The sequence below is a fragment of the Alosa pseudoharengus genome, unplaced genomic scaffold (assembly GCF_046254945.1).
Source record: "Alosa pseudoharengus isolate Yale_2024_CS ecotype anadromous, Long Island Sound unplaced genomic scaffold, YU_APseudo_1.1 YU_APseudo_1.1_scf_17, whole genome shotgun sequence".
In the NCBI taxonomy this organism is placed as follows: domain Eukaryota; kingdom Metazoa; phylum Chordata; class Actinopteri; order Clupeiformes; family Clupeidae; genus Alosa; species Alosa pseudoharengus.
The window spans coordinates 16,705,307-16,719,933 of NW_027468640.1; the positions used below are offsets into that span (position 1 = coordinate 16,705,307).

General features: G+C 41.3%; 1 protein-coding gene across 1 annotated transcript; it reads left to right on the plus strand.

The window, feature by feature from the left end:
* The first annotated feature begins 706 nt into the window (after positions 1–706).
* Positions 707–7,559, plus strand: LOC143127019 (uncharacterized). The gene is made up of 10 exons (XM_076288320.1): positions 707–731; positions 1,262–1,553; positions 2,155–3,755; positions 3,799–4,469; positions 5,156–5,220; positions 5,357–5,523; positions 5,693–5,811; positions 6,130–6,194; positions 6,493–6,650; positions 6,971–7,559. Exons 1-10 carry the CDS (start codon positions 707–709, stop codon positions 7,060–7,062), a joined length of 3,255 nt encoding a protein of 1,084 aa, XP_076144435.1. The 3' UTR covers positions 7,063–7,559.
* Positions 7,560–14,627: the final 7,068 nt, after the last annotated feature.

The following is a 14,627-nucleotide window of genomic DNA, read 5'->3' on the forward strand; positions in this document are numbered from 1 at the left end:
GTTGTTGCGATAGGATACAGAGCCAAGCCAAAACTAGATTGTGAAGATAGCTAAGATGTGTAGGAGTGGATAATTCGATGGGCAGACAGTGACAACGTCACTCAGAACCTGCATGATGTATTGAGGACGCAAAAGAGAACCAAAATAGAACAAGTCTGACAAACAGGAATGATGGGCAGGGAGCATCTTTTCGTATGAGATGGAGTATTAAATGGCCAGTATCCTCACCTCCTCACTCAGACAACTAGGACACTCAGAGAGGACAACAGGGTTACATTATACTCAGTGGCCTATTGACATAGGATTTTTCACCAAGGACTAAACTTTACAGGTAGGCTCTTGGTTGTCATTTCTTAGAGAGACATACTAAATATTTGATAAGACATAAGACATACGACTTTACATTACTTTCTTTAGATTAAGTTATTCAACATGGAAAATAAATACTTAATTACTCAAGTTGATAAACTCTTAAATTTCACCCAAATGGTTTACTCTTAACACAATTTTATTTCTGATAACTTATTTGTAATGCATGTATTTATTTAGTGATAAATTTGAGTTTGTAGAAATCTTTGTATACACACACACAGACAACGATATATATATCCTTGTGGTGCTGGTGCCTTAATTGGTTTGGTTGACTATTGTAGGTATTGTGGTGTATTGTAACCATGTCTTTCTAATTTCAGACAAACTGATACACATGGCTATCTATATGCTGTCCATAGGTCAGTGATATTTCTTGAACACTTTTTAATTCTATAACTGTTAGACAGCTAGGCTACATGCTGCAACACAGGTGAAGATGAAATATATTATGTCTTATTGACGTTGTTGTTTCAATGAACATGAATTGTAGTTTAGGCAACATCAACTTAGTCGAGGCATAAAGACCCCTGGATATCTTCATTAAGTACTTAAACATTTGAACCAGCTGATTAGCCTAATTAGTTCGCTTGCCACCACTGGCTAGACACTGCAGTCAAAAGGTTAGCGGTTTGGCCATCACGCCCCCAAAGCAAAATTTCGCTGGCCGGAATTCTCGAGGTGTTTCGCTGTGTGGAAACCCATCGTAAGACTTGTGCCATGATCTCAAGTAGACCTAGCTGTCTACCTCCACTGCTTGTCACCCTTCAATACGTTGATTGACATTATGTGGTCAATGTCCTCTGCATTGAAGCTTGTCCCCTATTTCATCCTGATGTATTTCTTAATTTCCATCAATAAGATAACTAACTGATTACTTCTTTCTGTACAGGTCTTGCCCTGCTACTAATGTGTTTTCCCATCAAGGGTTTACCAAGCCAGCGCAACTCCAACATTGAGTTCTACAGCGACCTAGAGCGGTCACACCTATTGCTAAGTGAAAGAGGCTCTCGCACTGTGTTAGACTCCAGAAACAATGGTCACACAGAGAATGGCCTGCTTGAGGAGGATTCTGAATTCATATTGGTCACTCCAACAAGCAGGTTCAGCCCCAAAAGTGAATTGCATGACCTTGCATCAAAGGAGGAAGGCCTATTTACCAAGAAGAAGTCTTCAGACACCCTGTCACGATTCCGGCGGGAAACTGTAGAAGGTTCAGGACAATCAGAAGGTAGCCAATCAAATATTTCTATACAAGTAAACTAAGGTGTTCATTTCCTAAGATACCCTCGTGCTTGTCAGTTTTTATTCTCGTTATTCTGTTTGCATTTACACTCATAAAAGTAAAAGTAGAAATCACACTGAAATCACTTTTTGATTTTTCAGGCACAACAACAGCTACAACAACAACAGCAGCGGCAACGACAACAACAACAACAGCAGCACCAACAACAACAACAGCAGCACCAATAACAACAACAACAACAGCAGCACCACCAACAACAACAGCAGCGGAAACGACAACAACAACAACAGCAGCACCAACAACAACAACAGCAGCGGAAACGACAACAACAACAACAGCAGCACCAACAACAACAACAGCAGCGGAAACGACAACAACAACAACAGCGGAAATGACGACACAAACAACAGCAGCGCCAACGACAACAACAACACCAACAACAGCAGCACCAACGACAACAACAACAACAGCAGCACCAACAACGACACCAACAACAGCAGCACCAACGACAACAGCAGTTGAAACGAAAACAACAACAGCAGCGCCAACAACAACAACAGCAGCACCAACAATGACACCAACAACAGCAGCACCAACAACAACAACAGCAGCACCAACAACAACAACAACAGCAGCGGCAACAACGACAGCGGAAACGACGACACCAACAACAGCAGCACCAACAACAACAACAGCAGCACCAACGACAACAACAACAGCAGCGGCAACAAAGACAACAACAACAACAGCAGCACCAACAACGACACCAACAACAGCAGCACCAACAACAACAGCAGCGGAAACGACAACAACAACAGCAGCGCCAACAACAACAACAGCAGCACCAAAAATGACACCAACAACAACAGCGCCTACAACAACAACAACAACAGCAGCGCCAACAACAACAACAACAACAGCAGCACCAACAACAACAACAGCAGCGGAAACGACAACAACAACAGCAGCGCCAACAACAACAACAGCAACATCAGCGCCAACAACAACAACAGTAGCACCAACAACGACAACAGCAGCGGAAATGACAACAACAATAACAGCAGCGCCAACAACAACAACAGCAACAGCAGCGCCAACAACAACAGCAGCGGAAACAACAACAACAGCAGCACCAAAAATGACACCAACAACAACAGCGCCAACAACAACAACAACAACAGCAGCGCCAACAACAACAACAACAACAGCAGCACCAACAACAACAACAGCAGCGGAAACGACAACAACAACAGCAGCGCCAACAACAACAACAGCAACATCAGCGCCAACAACAACAACAGTAGCACCAACAACGACAACAGCAGCGGAAATGACAACAACAATAACAGCAGCGCCAACAACAACAACAGCAACAGCAGCGCCAACAACAACAACAGTAGCACCAACAACGACAACAACAACAGCAGCACCAACAACAACAACAGCAGCGGAAACGACAACAACAACAACAGCAGCGCCAACAACAACAACAGCAGCAGTGCCAACAACAACAACAACAGCAGCGGAAACAACAACAACAACAGCAGCGCCAACAACAACAACAGCAGCACCAAAAATGACACCAACAACAACAGCGCCAACCACAACAACAACAACAGCAGCGCCAACAACAACAACAACAACAGCAGCACCAACAACAACAACAGCAGCGGAAACGACAACAACAACAGCAGCGCCAACAACAACAACAGCAACATCAGCGCCAACAACAACAACAGTAGCACCAACAACGACAACAGCAGCGGAAATGACAACAACAATAACAGCAGCGCCAACAACAACAACAGCAACAGCAGCGCCAACAACAACAACAGTAGCACCAACAACGACAACAACAACAGCAGCACCAACAACAACAACAGCAGCGGAAACGACAACAACAACAACAGCAGCGCCAACAACAACAACAGCAGCAGTGCCAACAACAACAACAACAGCAGCGCCAACAATGACAACAACAACAGCAGCGTCAACAACAACAACATCAACAGTAGCGTCTACAACGACACCAACAACAGCAGCACCAACGACAACAATAGCAGCGCCAACAACGACACCAACAACAGCGGCGCCAATAACAAATATTGCAGCGCCAACAACAACAACAACAACAGCAGCGGCAACAACAACAACAGCAGAGCTAACAACGACACCAACAACAGCAGCGCCAACAACAAATATAGCAGCGTCAACGACGACAACAACAACAGCAGCGCCAACAACAAATATAGCAGCGCCAACAACGACAACAACAACAGCAGCACCAATGACAACAACAACAACAGCAGCACCAACGACAACAACAACAGCAGCACCAATGACAACAACAACAGCAGCGCCAACGACACCAACAACAGCAGCGCCAACAACAAATATAGCAGCGCCAACGACGACAACAACAACAGCAGCACCAACGACAACAACAACAGCAGCACCAATGACAACAACAACAACAGCAGCGCCAACAACAACAACAACATCAGCGCAAACAACGACACCAACAACAGCAGCGCCAACAACAACAGCAGTGCCAACGACGACACCAACAACAGCAGCACCAACGACAACAACAACAACAGCAGCACCAACGACAACAACAACAACAGCAGCGCCAACAACGACAACAACAACAGCATCGCCAACAACAACAACAGCAGCGCTAACGACGACAACAACAACAGCAGCGCCAACGACAACAACAGCAGCATCTCCAATGACCACTCCACGTTACATAGTTACAATGAGCTTTGTGATGACCAAAACCTACATTGCTGATTACAGCAACCCCAAAACTGAAGCTTACCAGATGCTAGCTGCTTCCATTGTTAGCTGGGTAAGGCTAATTTACAATTCCTGTTTCAGTCACTTAAAGTCATTTGATTTGCCTAAAATACAAAAAATGTTTTACCTTTGAAAAGAAGACATTAAATCAGACATATATATATAATATATACATATAATAAGTAAGGGATAATGTATAGAACACCGGTCATTATTGGGAAAATAACTCCCGACAGGGCAACCGGACCACGACGCGCAGCAATGGCATTTGCTGAGAAACAAATAGTTTGGAACACCACACGCTGAACTTGACTCAAACATTCTTTAGAACACAGCGGATCAACTCTGCCAAAGTGCAGTAACTGCATTTTTTGTGAAATTCACTTTTTTACACCAATATAAAATGGCATATCCTCCGTTCAATCAAATTTTCGTAGATACTGCACGTTGGCTTTGTAGGGCAGAACTGTCTGCTTTCACTTTTGAATGAAGTTCCAGTTCTTGCGTAGTGATATGAAATACCTGAATTAGAAGCACAAACTCCGTTGCCATTGACAGCGGTCATTATTTTTTTCAGAGGTCCTTTCCTCGGAAATAATGACCGCTAGAACCCATTCAAGTCAATGGAGCGTTCTACTTGCCTTGTGAAGAGCCGTGTAATAAGACAGATAATATTGTTTGTAATGCTATAAGACTGGATTCGTTCCCAATAGCCTAATGATAATTCTGTGTTCACAGTCCACACCAATCTACCAAGCGAAATATGGGTCAAGGTTCTTCCGAGTCGTTGTCATATCGCTGAGGTAAGTTAGGCCCTACTCATTTTTTCCAGCAACAACCAGTTATTTTGCGTATGGTAATGGCCATGGCTATGATCAAAGTCGACCGTTCAACAAACACATTCATAATGAGTTTTATTTTCTCTCTTTTTCTAAAAAGGGCCGTGGCCCGTTATCGCGCAGACAACACAGAGGCAGAGATGAATGTGGAGTTTGATCAGTCTGTACCAGGCACTGTCCCTGACACAACGGAGGTGCTCGAGCAACTGAAAGAGCAGCCCAGCCCCGCCAACCTGTCTGTGGACACAAGCACAATCTCTGTTCTCCGTGAGTTTCTCGTTTTTTTTAACAAAGCTAAGTATCAAACATCAGACTGATCTTAACTGTAGCATTTTATGCTCACACACACACACACACACACAAACACACACACACACACACACACACACACACCACACACGTACAATTACTTACCACAGGTTATTTTGTTTCACAGACGAGCCACAGATGATTGCCAATGTTCCGTTCACCATCACCAATGAGTCTTCTGCCATTACTCTGGCCGCTGTCAACTCAACTGCCTACCGTGATACGACATCCAAAATTAAATCTGAGGTGAGTCTGCAATAATAAATTTATGACAAAATAGAAGATTGTATTGATTATACAATGTTTGTCTGGGAAAAGTACGAGTTAGTTAAGTCTAGGTCTAAAGCATATAGGTTACATATAGGCCAATACATTGTTGAAATCATTCTAAGAAGAACAAATTGAAATTCAAATCAAGTTGAAATCCTTTTAACTTGGTGCGTAATGATTCGGGTCACAAGTGGTTATTTCGTTGAATTTGGCTATATTAACATTACTTGGTCTCTTTTCACTAGTCGCTTGCAGTCTGAATGACGTTTAACTCTATTTGATTCCCCTTTTCAGCTGGAGCCCTTCTTTTTGGAAGATTACTCTACAAACTTTGTCTCTTTGAACCCCACAACATACACGTAATTATCTTTTAATGATCTTTTATTGATATTGTATAGATATGCTATCCCCAAAATATACACAGGTAACACTTATAAACCCAATACCCATTAATCATTATAAACACATTCATAAGAATGCTATAAAGCATTCATAACTATACATAAATAAACATGAAAGTAGCACTAGCATCAATGTTATTTTGACATGTTCTGAATTTATATTCAAATAAATTCCCCGATGGATTGTACTTAGTTGCTACTTGGTGTCAACCAATCAAGTGAAGCCCTTCTAATTAACCACGTTTTTTTTCCTCAGGGATGGGACAGTTTACGCAAACTCCTATGTAACCCAATCAAACCTCTACTTCACATACAACGCCACATTACCAAGTGCAACCGCCATATACAACACCATGGTGCGAGCAGCAGCAAGTGGCAACCTGACTATTAACATTGTCTCAGTGAATGGCACAGGTGAGTTTATTTGAACACTATATCCAATCCAATCATTTCTTAACTGACAGCCACCTCTAATTTCTTTGTGAGTGCTATATGGAGATATTTGGTACCAGCGGTCTAGATTTCTAATGTGACTGCATCTCTTTTTTGTGAAACAATGCTTGTTGTCAAATATTTTTTTAACTTATCTACCAATATTGCCCTGCCTAAACCATTAATGGGTGTTATTACATTGTGTTCTCGTCTGTCCTATTATGTGAACAAATGACGTTTTTACCTAATCTGGGTGTTGTCCACCTAACATTGTCCACTTAACATTGTTTGTCGCCCTGCAGCCGTCAGCTCAGGAGACATCACCAGCAGGATCAGTTTTGGAACCACCTTCAGCCTCACCCTCCTGGCCATCATTGCCACGCAGTCCTGGTAGACGCCCCGTGTACCTGCCCCCCCCCCCCCCCCACAATACTCCCCATCAACTCCCCATGAAGGAAATGTTTCCACTTTTGACATTTGACAGGCATTACATTTGCATAGCCCGGATTGACTGAAGGCCTGTAAACACAGGAAAAGGGGTTGCAATGGACTTTGTTTTTATTGAAATTACCAATAGTATAATTTTATGCTGTATCATTCATTATGTAGTGTCAGTGATTATTTATAACTTTATTTATCCATGTATTTATTGGACAAAGCATATAAGTTGTGAGGAATGTGAATATGTTGGAATAAGAGAGAACGTGTATGGTGTCTGTATGTAAGTGTGTGTGTGGTGTGCCTGTGTGTGTGTGTCTCTGTGTGTGTGTGTTTGTTTGTATGTATTTAACTTTATCTGTTGTACTAACCAGTTTGCATATCTTGTATAGAGGTTTCTGACAAAAATATGTATATCATAAAATAAAAAGATTAATGGCAAGAGCAAAATGATCCAGCTTTCCCACCTGTGCAATAATTATGACCGCCACTAGTGCAGCTAGTGTTTTTTACTTTTTTTCTTCCGTCATCTACTTCCGGAATTTTTGGTCAACGATTCCCGGGACACCGAAACACCAGGGCACATGAAACTTGGTGGGCATGTAGCCCCACTAGGCTTTTACATAAAGAAAACGTTTGGACCCCGGGGGCCACCCCTCCCCCAATAACCATATAATATAGCCCATAACCAGTCATTTGTGATTTGTGTATGATTAACTTGACATCCTCTGGAGGTATGCCAAGTTTCGTGGAATTTCATCCATGGGGGGCTATACAATAAATTAATGCATGTGTACATTTAGTGACTGTACAGCCATCGGCCTGTAGATGGTGGTGTTGAGTGAATGGCTGCTGGTAGAGGATGATACTGTCTCACACACACACACACACACACGCGCACACACACATGCGCACGTAACTGATAATTTGTAAAATGTTTCGCTTGCATAAAGGGGGAGTCATTAAGCATAAACTGCTCACAATGTAGTTTGTGGGAATGTACAGAACAAAACCTCTTTTATTCGTACTATTCTTTCTATTCTATACCACTAAACAAATTACTGTATATGAAGAGCCTTTCATTAGGAAACTCGATAGTTAGACCAATTCAAATACCTAATGCCCATCTTGATTAGAACCTTGTTATGGGAGAACATACATAACTAACGGACAAATTGACACACACATGCACACACACACATCCACATGCAGACACACACACATGCACACACACACACATCCACACACACACAAACATGCACACAGGCAGGCACACACACACGCATGCACACACGCGCACACACAAACCGGCATGCACATACATACCAGGGACCATTTGAAAAAGAGACTATAGTCTCAATATGACCCCTCTGGTTAAATAAAGGAAAATAAAATAAAATAAAAGCATACACAAAAGTTTCAAGAGTGGGGGATGGAGTAGATGGAGACAAATTGAATTTTTGCGGAACGGATATACAGGACTGAGCGGCGGTCATATTTTGTACCGCTATACGGTACATCTAGCTTTTTCACACACACACACATCCACTTCATTCACACTTTCCTTGATTCAAGCAGATGCGTGAAATGTATTACAACTTATCGACTCAAAATGAGTATAACCAAATTTGGCGAAATCTTGAATTTTTTCTCTTTCCACTTTGCGCAGTCATTTTATTAAATCCAATCGGAGGAAAGAAAGACACATGCAGTTTTCTTGTTTAATTAATCGGAGTGTCTAACCCTGCTACGAATAGCCTTGTACACTACGAGCGCTATCTTAACAATCTGAAACGCAAGTATCAAACGCAAAGCGCAAGCAGCTTTGTGGGCGGATCTTGGGCGCTGTTGCTATTTTACCAGCAGAATAAGAGATAAGAAGAATAAATGACTGTTGCGCCCGACACAAATCTAAAATGGGGTGGTCTGAAGTAGCTACATTACTCATGGGTGTGGTTTGGGCGTAACGTGCTGTAAACCAATCAGTGCATCATCTCACATTCCCTTTAACAACAGGCACGCTTGTTCCATAGCTGATTGCTATTAAGATGGCGGATTTGCCAAGCGCAACCAGGAGCGGTTCAGCGCTATATGGTCTGTTCAGTTGGCAAGAATTTGCTATTGACTTTTCTTCTTGACAAAATGTAATACAGAAATGTCAAAAAGACATACTTTCTGATGTTTTGGGATCACTCTCACTGAATCACGAGGTTATGAATGCATGGTGATATTTTTGCAATGTAATCTCACATTACCTCACTATAGACGATGCAGCTCTTCTGTCAGATAAGCTCTCCTCTCCCGTACTGCTGCTGGGGCATTTGGGTTAAATGGCTTCGACATGCAGTTCAACATGCAGTTCTCCTTAAGTCCTCTAATATTTCCTAATTTATGTTATCAACACATCCATGATTCGTGGAAATGTGTACGCTAGATTTATGCCTATTTTTTCACATCTTAATATTACCACAATAATTTCCCTCGTGTGGTAATATTTTTCCTTGTAATTATGTAGGGTTTGCAGAAATGGAAACTACTGCGTCCGTATAGATGAAAGGAGCAAAGCGTGCGTATTGCAGCACACGCTACATTAGTGTACTACAGCCGTACCTTACCATCAGGCAACTAAACAACAAGAAACAATTTCCTCTGTGTGTATTCACACCAAGTTGGCCTAACTTTCCAACTCTGCACAGTATGCCATTAACTGCATGACAGTCGGCTATTTACAATATTTTCTGTAAAGCAGAGTTTGTAAACACGTCATCATCAACTTAATGCACGTACAACTTTTGCTTGAGAAGGAGAGAGAATAACAAGGCATGGATGCAGCAACTACAGAAATTGTAGCCAAGGCTACTTGCAGCTTTCTTTTACTATCTATGGTTGCAGGTTGAATATAAGCTGATTTAAGCTAATTCACTAACTCAAGACTTCAAGGCCATCATGGAACAAAGCAAAGCTTGGAGTTATTTTAGATGGGTAACAACAAGGTAGGACAAATTGTAGTGCTTGTCAAAACCTTAGCGCAGCTGGAATAATGCTTTCTGTAGGCTACTTTTTAGGTGACCAATGCACGGACAAAACCGGGAAATGGACAAATATTATTAAGGCTTTGAATGTTTCGCTGTGTGCATGGGGGTGTCTGTAGATTGGTGTGCATAGCATTCATTCCTGCAGGTGCCCCTGTCGCCATGCATGCACCCTTAAAATAGCATCTGAATTTGCACCACTGACTTTAGACCAGGATTTTCCTGGTCTGTGGCGGAATTGTTTCCTGAAAACTGCAAAATATCAGCAGGGAACGTCTGCGCCGGAACATGCCTCCTCTTTTCGCTGAACCGGCCCGTGGGCGCAATTGCATTCCCTAATTTACTGACGTCTGCTTGTGGAGGGAAAATTCCAATATGCGCTGAATGCAATGAGCATACTCATGCCTCATACTCTCAGAACTCTACACACAAATCCAAAAACACACACACAATGAGCAAAGCAAAACCTCTCAAATCTCCTGCAAAATGAAACTTTACATTCAAAACAATGTTATTTCTTCTCAAAATGGTATTTTGTTTTCAAATGACACAAACATTCATATAAATAGACATTTATAAGAACCAGTTGAACAACGTGTGCTCAATGTAAAACACTATGATGAATGGAAAACCCTTCTTCTCCATTCATCATAATGACTAAGGCCTTTTATTGTTCAGTGTTACACTTACTACAGACAGTACATACATAAGTGTGTTGTAAAATATTTTAGAATATTGTTTTTATACACAGAACACACAAATATACGGTAAGAAATATATTTTATTTTCCCGACAAAAAAACAATGTACACAGTGTACATCTCAACCAACACAAAGATGCACATACAGTGGTCTACATACAAAGCAACAGAAGAATGTACTGTATACTGTTACAGTAAAAAAAAATCCTCTCCACTCTTCTGCATCCTCTCTTCTGTTTCGGTCTGGCCACAGCACCTCTTCCACATCACAAGCATTATGCTAAAGCTCTGATTGCTAATTGTAAAACTGTGACAGGTGTTTGCCCATGTGATGAGTCAGAATGCATAGTAGGGCAATTAACTTTAGAATTTGAGTGGCAGTATTTTCCTTGTGAAAACAAGACATTTTTTTCATGAAAATTGTGCCAAATGCAGAGAATTGTGTGTAGTGTTTTGAAAAAAGTGTGTTTTAGAACTGCAATTTGAGTGTAAAGCAGGAATTGTGCTTGTAGTTTAGCAGAATTGGTTCAGGGGGTTGGTGCACGAGTTACATGTTGTAACTGGTATTCAAGTACCAGTATTTGTGTGTAAACAATTGAGAAAAACTGTAAAGCAACACGCTAACATTGTGGGAACTGAGCTCATTTGCCGTCTCCCCCACAGTTAGATAAGATAATACATACCCTTCTCATCTGTGTGTGTGTGTGTGTGTGTATAAGAATGACGCACCCACCATTAGCCTAGCTTAGCATAGCTCATTAAGGTTGTTGGAATCAAACCCTCTCACAAAGCATCTGTAATATGAAGCTAGCCCAAGAAAACTCTGCACCTCAGTCTGACTAGTGGGAACAGGCCACTCCCTTACTGTCTGCACCTTAGCTGGATCTAGCATTACCCCTTCAGCAGAGATAACATGTCTGAGATAGGGCTGGGCGATATGGCAAAAAATAATATTGCGATATTTTTAGTCTATTTCACGATATACGATATGTAAATGTACATCAAATATAAATCAGGTTTGTATACTTGTGAATACAAGGAATTTGGTCTCTGCATTTATCCCATCTGTGAATTAGTGAACACACAGAGCACACAGAGAACACACAGTGAGGTGAAGCACACACTTACCCGGAGCAGTGAGCTGCCTTGCTACAGTGGCGCTCGGGGAGCAGTTAGGAGTTAGGTGCCTTGCTCAAGGGCACTTCAGCCGTTCCCACTGGTCGGGGATCGAACCGGCAACCCTTCGGTTCCAAGCCCGAAGCCCTAACCAGTAGGCCACGACTGCCCCCAAATAAATGATCCCAAATGTGCTTTCGCTCTATTTACTGCCACCTTCAACACTAATTCGCTCAGACTACGAGGAAAGGGAAGAAGTGACTTTGGTGGTACTCTAGATGCACTGTGAGCCCATCTCTTTGTGAGCATCAAAGGAGACATACGTTGCCTTCCACCAACTAAAGATGCTTTCATATCCTCCTGAGAACCAATCCATAGACCTATGTCCTCTGTAGTGGACATAAGTTCTAGAAGCATACCCCTTTACCCCTTTGAGCTATTCTATCAATTCCTGTGGTCTTTTAAAGAGGACATCCTGGACTTTCTAATGATATATCATGTGATTGGCTGGGTTGCTGGGAACCTCCTCTTCCTGGTTCTCAAAAATGGTTGACATCAAAACAAGCAAATTTTATGGAAGGAGGAGAGATAAGTCAAATAGTGTCTTCTTATTAAGCATTCATTATGATGGCAATATATGGTCTTGTTAATGAAAATGTCAGGAATCATATGATTCATTTTGAAAGAAGTTAAGTTATTTACATTTTGAAATAATAGTGACTTTATGAATGTCCATTATAATGGACACCAGGACCAATATATTTAGATTTTTTTGAAAATTTAGGAGATAATTTGTATGGGATGAATGAGGGGGGGTCAGATTTGGAGCTCTCAGGTGATGAGTTCTTGGTTCCCAGGAGGCTATTACACCTTCGCTGAGCCCTGCATCAGTTGGCTGTGATTAAGGGTTAGCCAACCTATCCAGCTGCCATTGATTTTGGGAGACAACTTGTCAAAGGCAAATTGGTGACAACCATGATGCTGAAAGAGGCAAAACCTTCTGAACTCAAACATAGCAAATACTGTCGCTGCAAAAAAACACATGTGTGCCCGAGGATGCTCCTGTGCAAGAGCCAATGTGAAATGTGCCCAGTGGCGTAGCCAGGATTATTTTATAGGGGCGGCCAGCTGGGTCCAGACTTTTTATTGGGGTGGGGTGGCACTTGGGAATCAAAACTACTATTTGAAAACTACTCAAAAAGTTTTGAATATCAGGATAGCCTATTTTAATAATGGCAATAAATTGCGTAAAGCCAACACTGATACACAGGTCAGTTTGTTGTCCACTCCAACACATTTACCATAAATAGGCCAATGCTTTAAAAAGTACATTATGATAATGCACCTTACTTAATCAGTCTTATTCAAATGATGTTAAAGAACAATAATAAATACTACAAATATTGTATGCAGATATTTAATCTTATACTGATGGCTAAACTATATTTCTTTCTGATCTCCACTCCAAGTACTTGGCTGTAAGTAACATGGCTCTGAATTAAGAAATTAACCCTTAGAACCCTAGACTGTTTTAAGGGCTTTTTGACTACCTTTAGTTAGAAGCATTTATCCTGGTCAATGTAAGCGCCATACACACATGCTATAATTTTTTTTCAGCAGAGTCTAGGCTACCCAGATCTGCCACAATTTCATGTTTTAATACTTGCATTGATTTAATTTAGATTTTTAAATAATAAAAATACAAAAAGTGTATTATAAAAATTATATTTTGACATGTATCTCACCACTGCAACCTGTCAGCTAGCTCATACGAGTGTAGGGCAGACTGTCCTGAATCTGGCAATATCATTGCCATGGTGGAGGGATTCTCTGGGGCTGAGCAAATGTGAAAAAATATGTGGTGTGTGCCTTACGGAAATAAATGCCATTTTTTTTATTTAGCCCTATGAGCCCTACTCTATTTTTGGCCATTCTCACTACCTTATTTTAGGTAGTTATATTAGTTATAAGCATTTATCCTGGTCATTGTAAGTGCCATTTACACATGCTATATTTTTTCAGAACAGTCTAAGTTACCCAGATCTGTCACCAATTCATATTAATACTTGCATTGATTGAATTTTGATTTTAAATAATACAAAGACAAAAAGCATATTATACCATTCTTATTTTGAAATGTATCTCTGTCAGCTGGACATGACTTTCATGTATGTGTAGGGCAGACTGTCCTGATTCTGGCAATATAAGAACTATGGTGGAGGGGGGCTTTGGGGCTAAGCAATTTACAGACATGTGGTGGGCGCCTTACAGAAATAAATGCCATTTTTTAATTTAGTAATGAAAAATGCCCTTTCTGCGTTCCATATCTGTGACACGAACTGATCTGACCAGACTGAGTTTGGGTGTTCTGTGTGTACACTCATGATGATTCTAAAACAACTTTTTACTGCATTGTCATGAACAAAGTGAAGGCAAAAAGGTGTTTCTTTGTCGAATAAATTCGGATGCAATGTGAGTCTCGAATTGGATGCCATGCAGGAATTTGCTGGGATCTCAAAACCGCATTATGAACATACTTTGCCATAGAGAAACACATGATAGCGTTGGATTATGAACATGCCTTGCCACCACAAAACCCTCAAAAACGTGGGGTAAGTCGAAGCTATATGAAGTTATTATTTTGATGTCATTTCGACTGTTTTATAACCCAGA

Excerpts from the sequence above, each read along its gene's own strand:
- LOC143127019 (XM_076288320.1), top strand. The coding sequence starts at position 707 with ATGGCTATCTATATGCTGTCCATAG. Across the intron at positions 4,470-5,155 it reads CTGCTTCCATTGTTAGCTGG|TCCACACCAATCTACCAAGC; the intron begins GTAAGGCTAATT and ends CTGTGTTCACAG. Across the intron at positions 5,812-6,129 it reads CATCCAAAATTAAATCTGAG|CTGGAGCCCTTCTTTTTGGA; the intron begins GTGAGTCTGCAA and ends TCCCCTTTTCAG.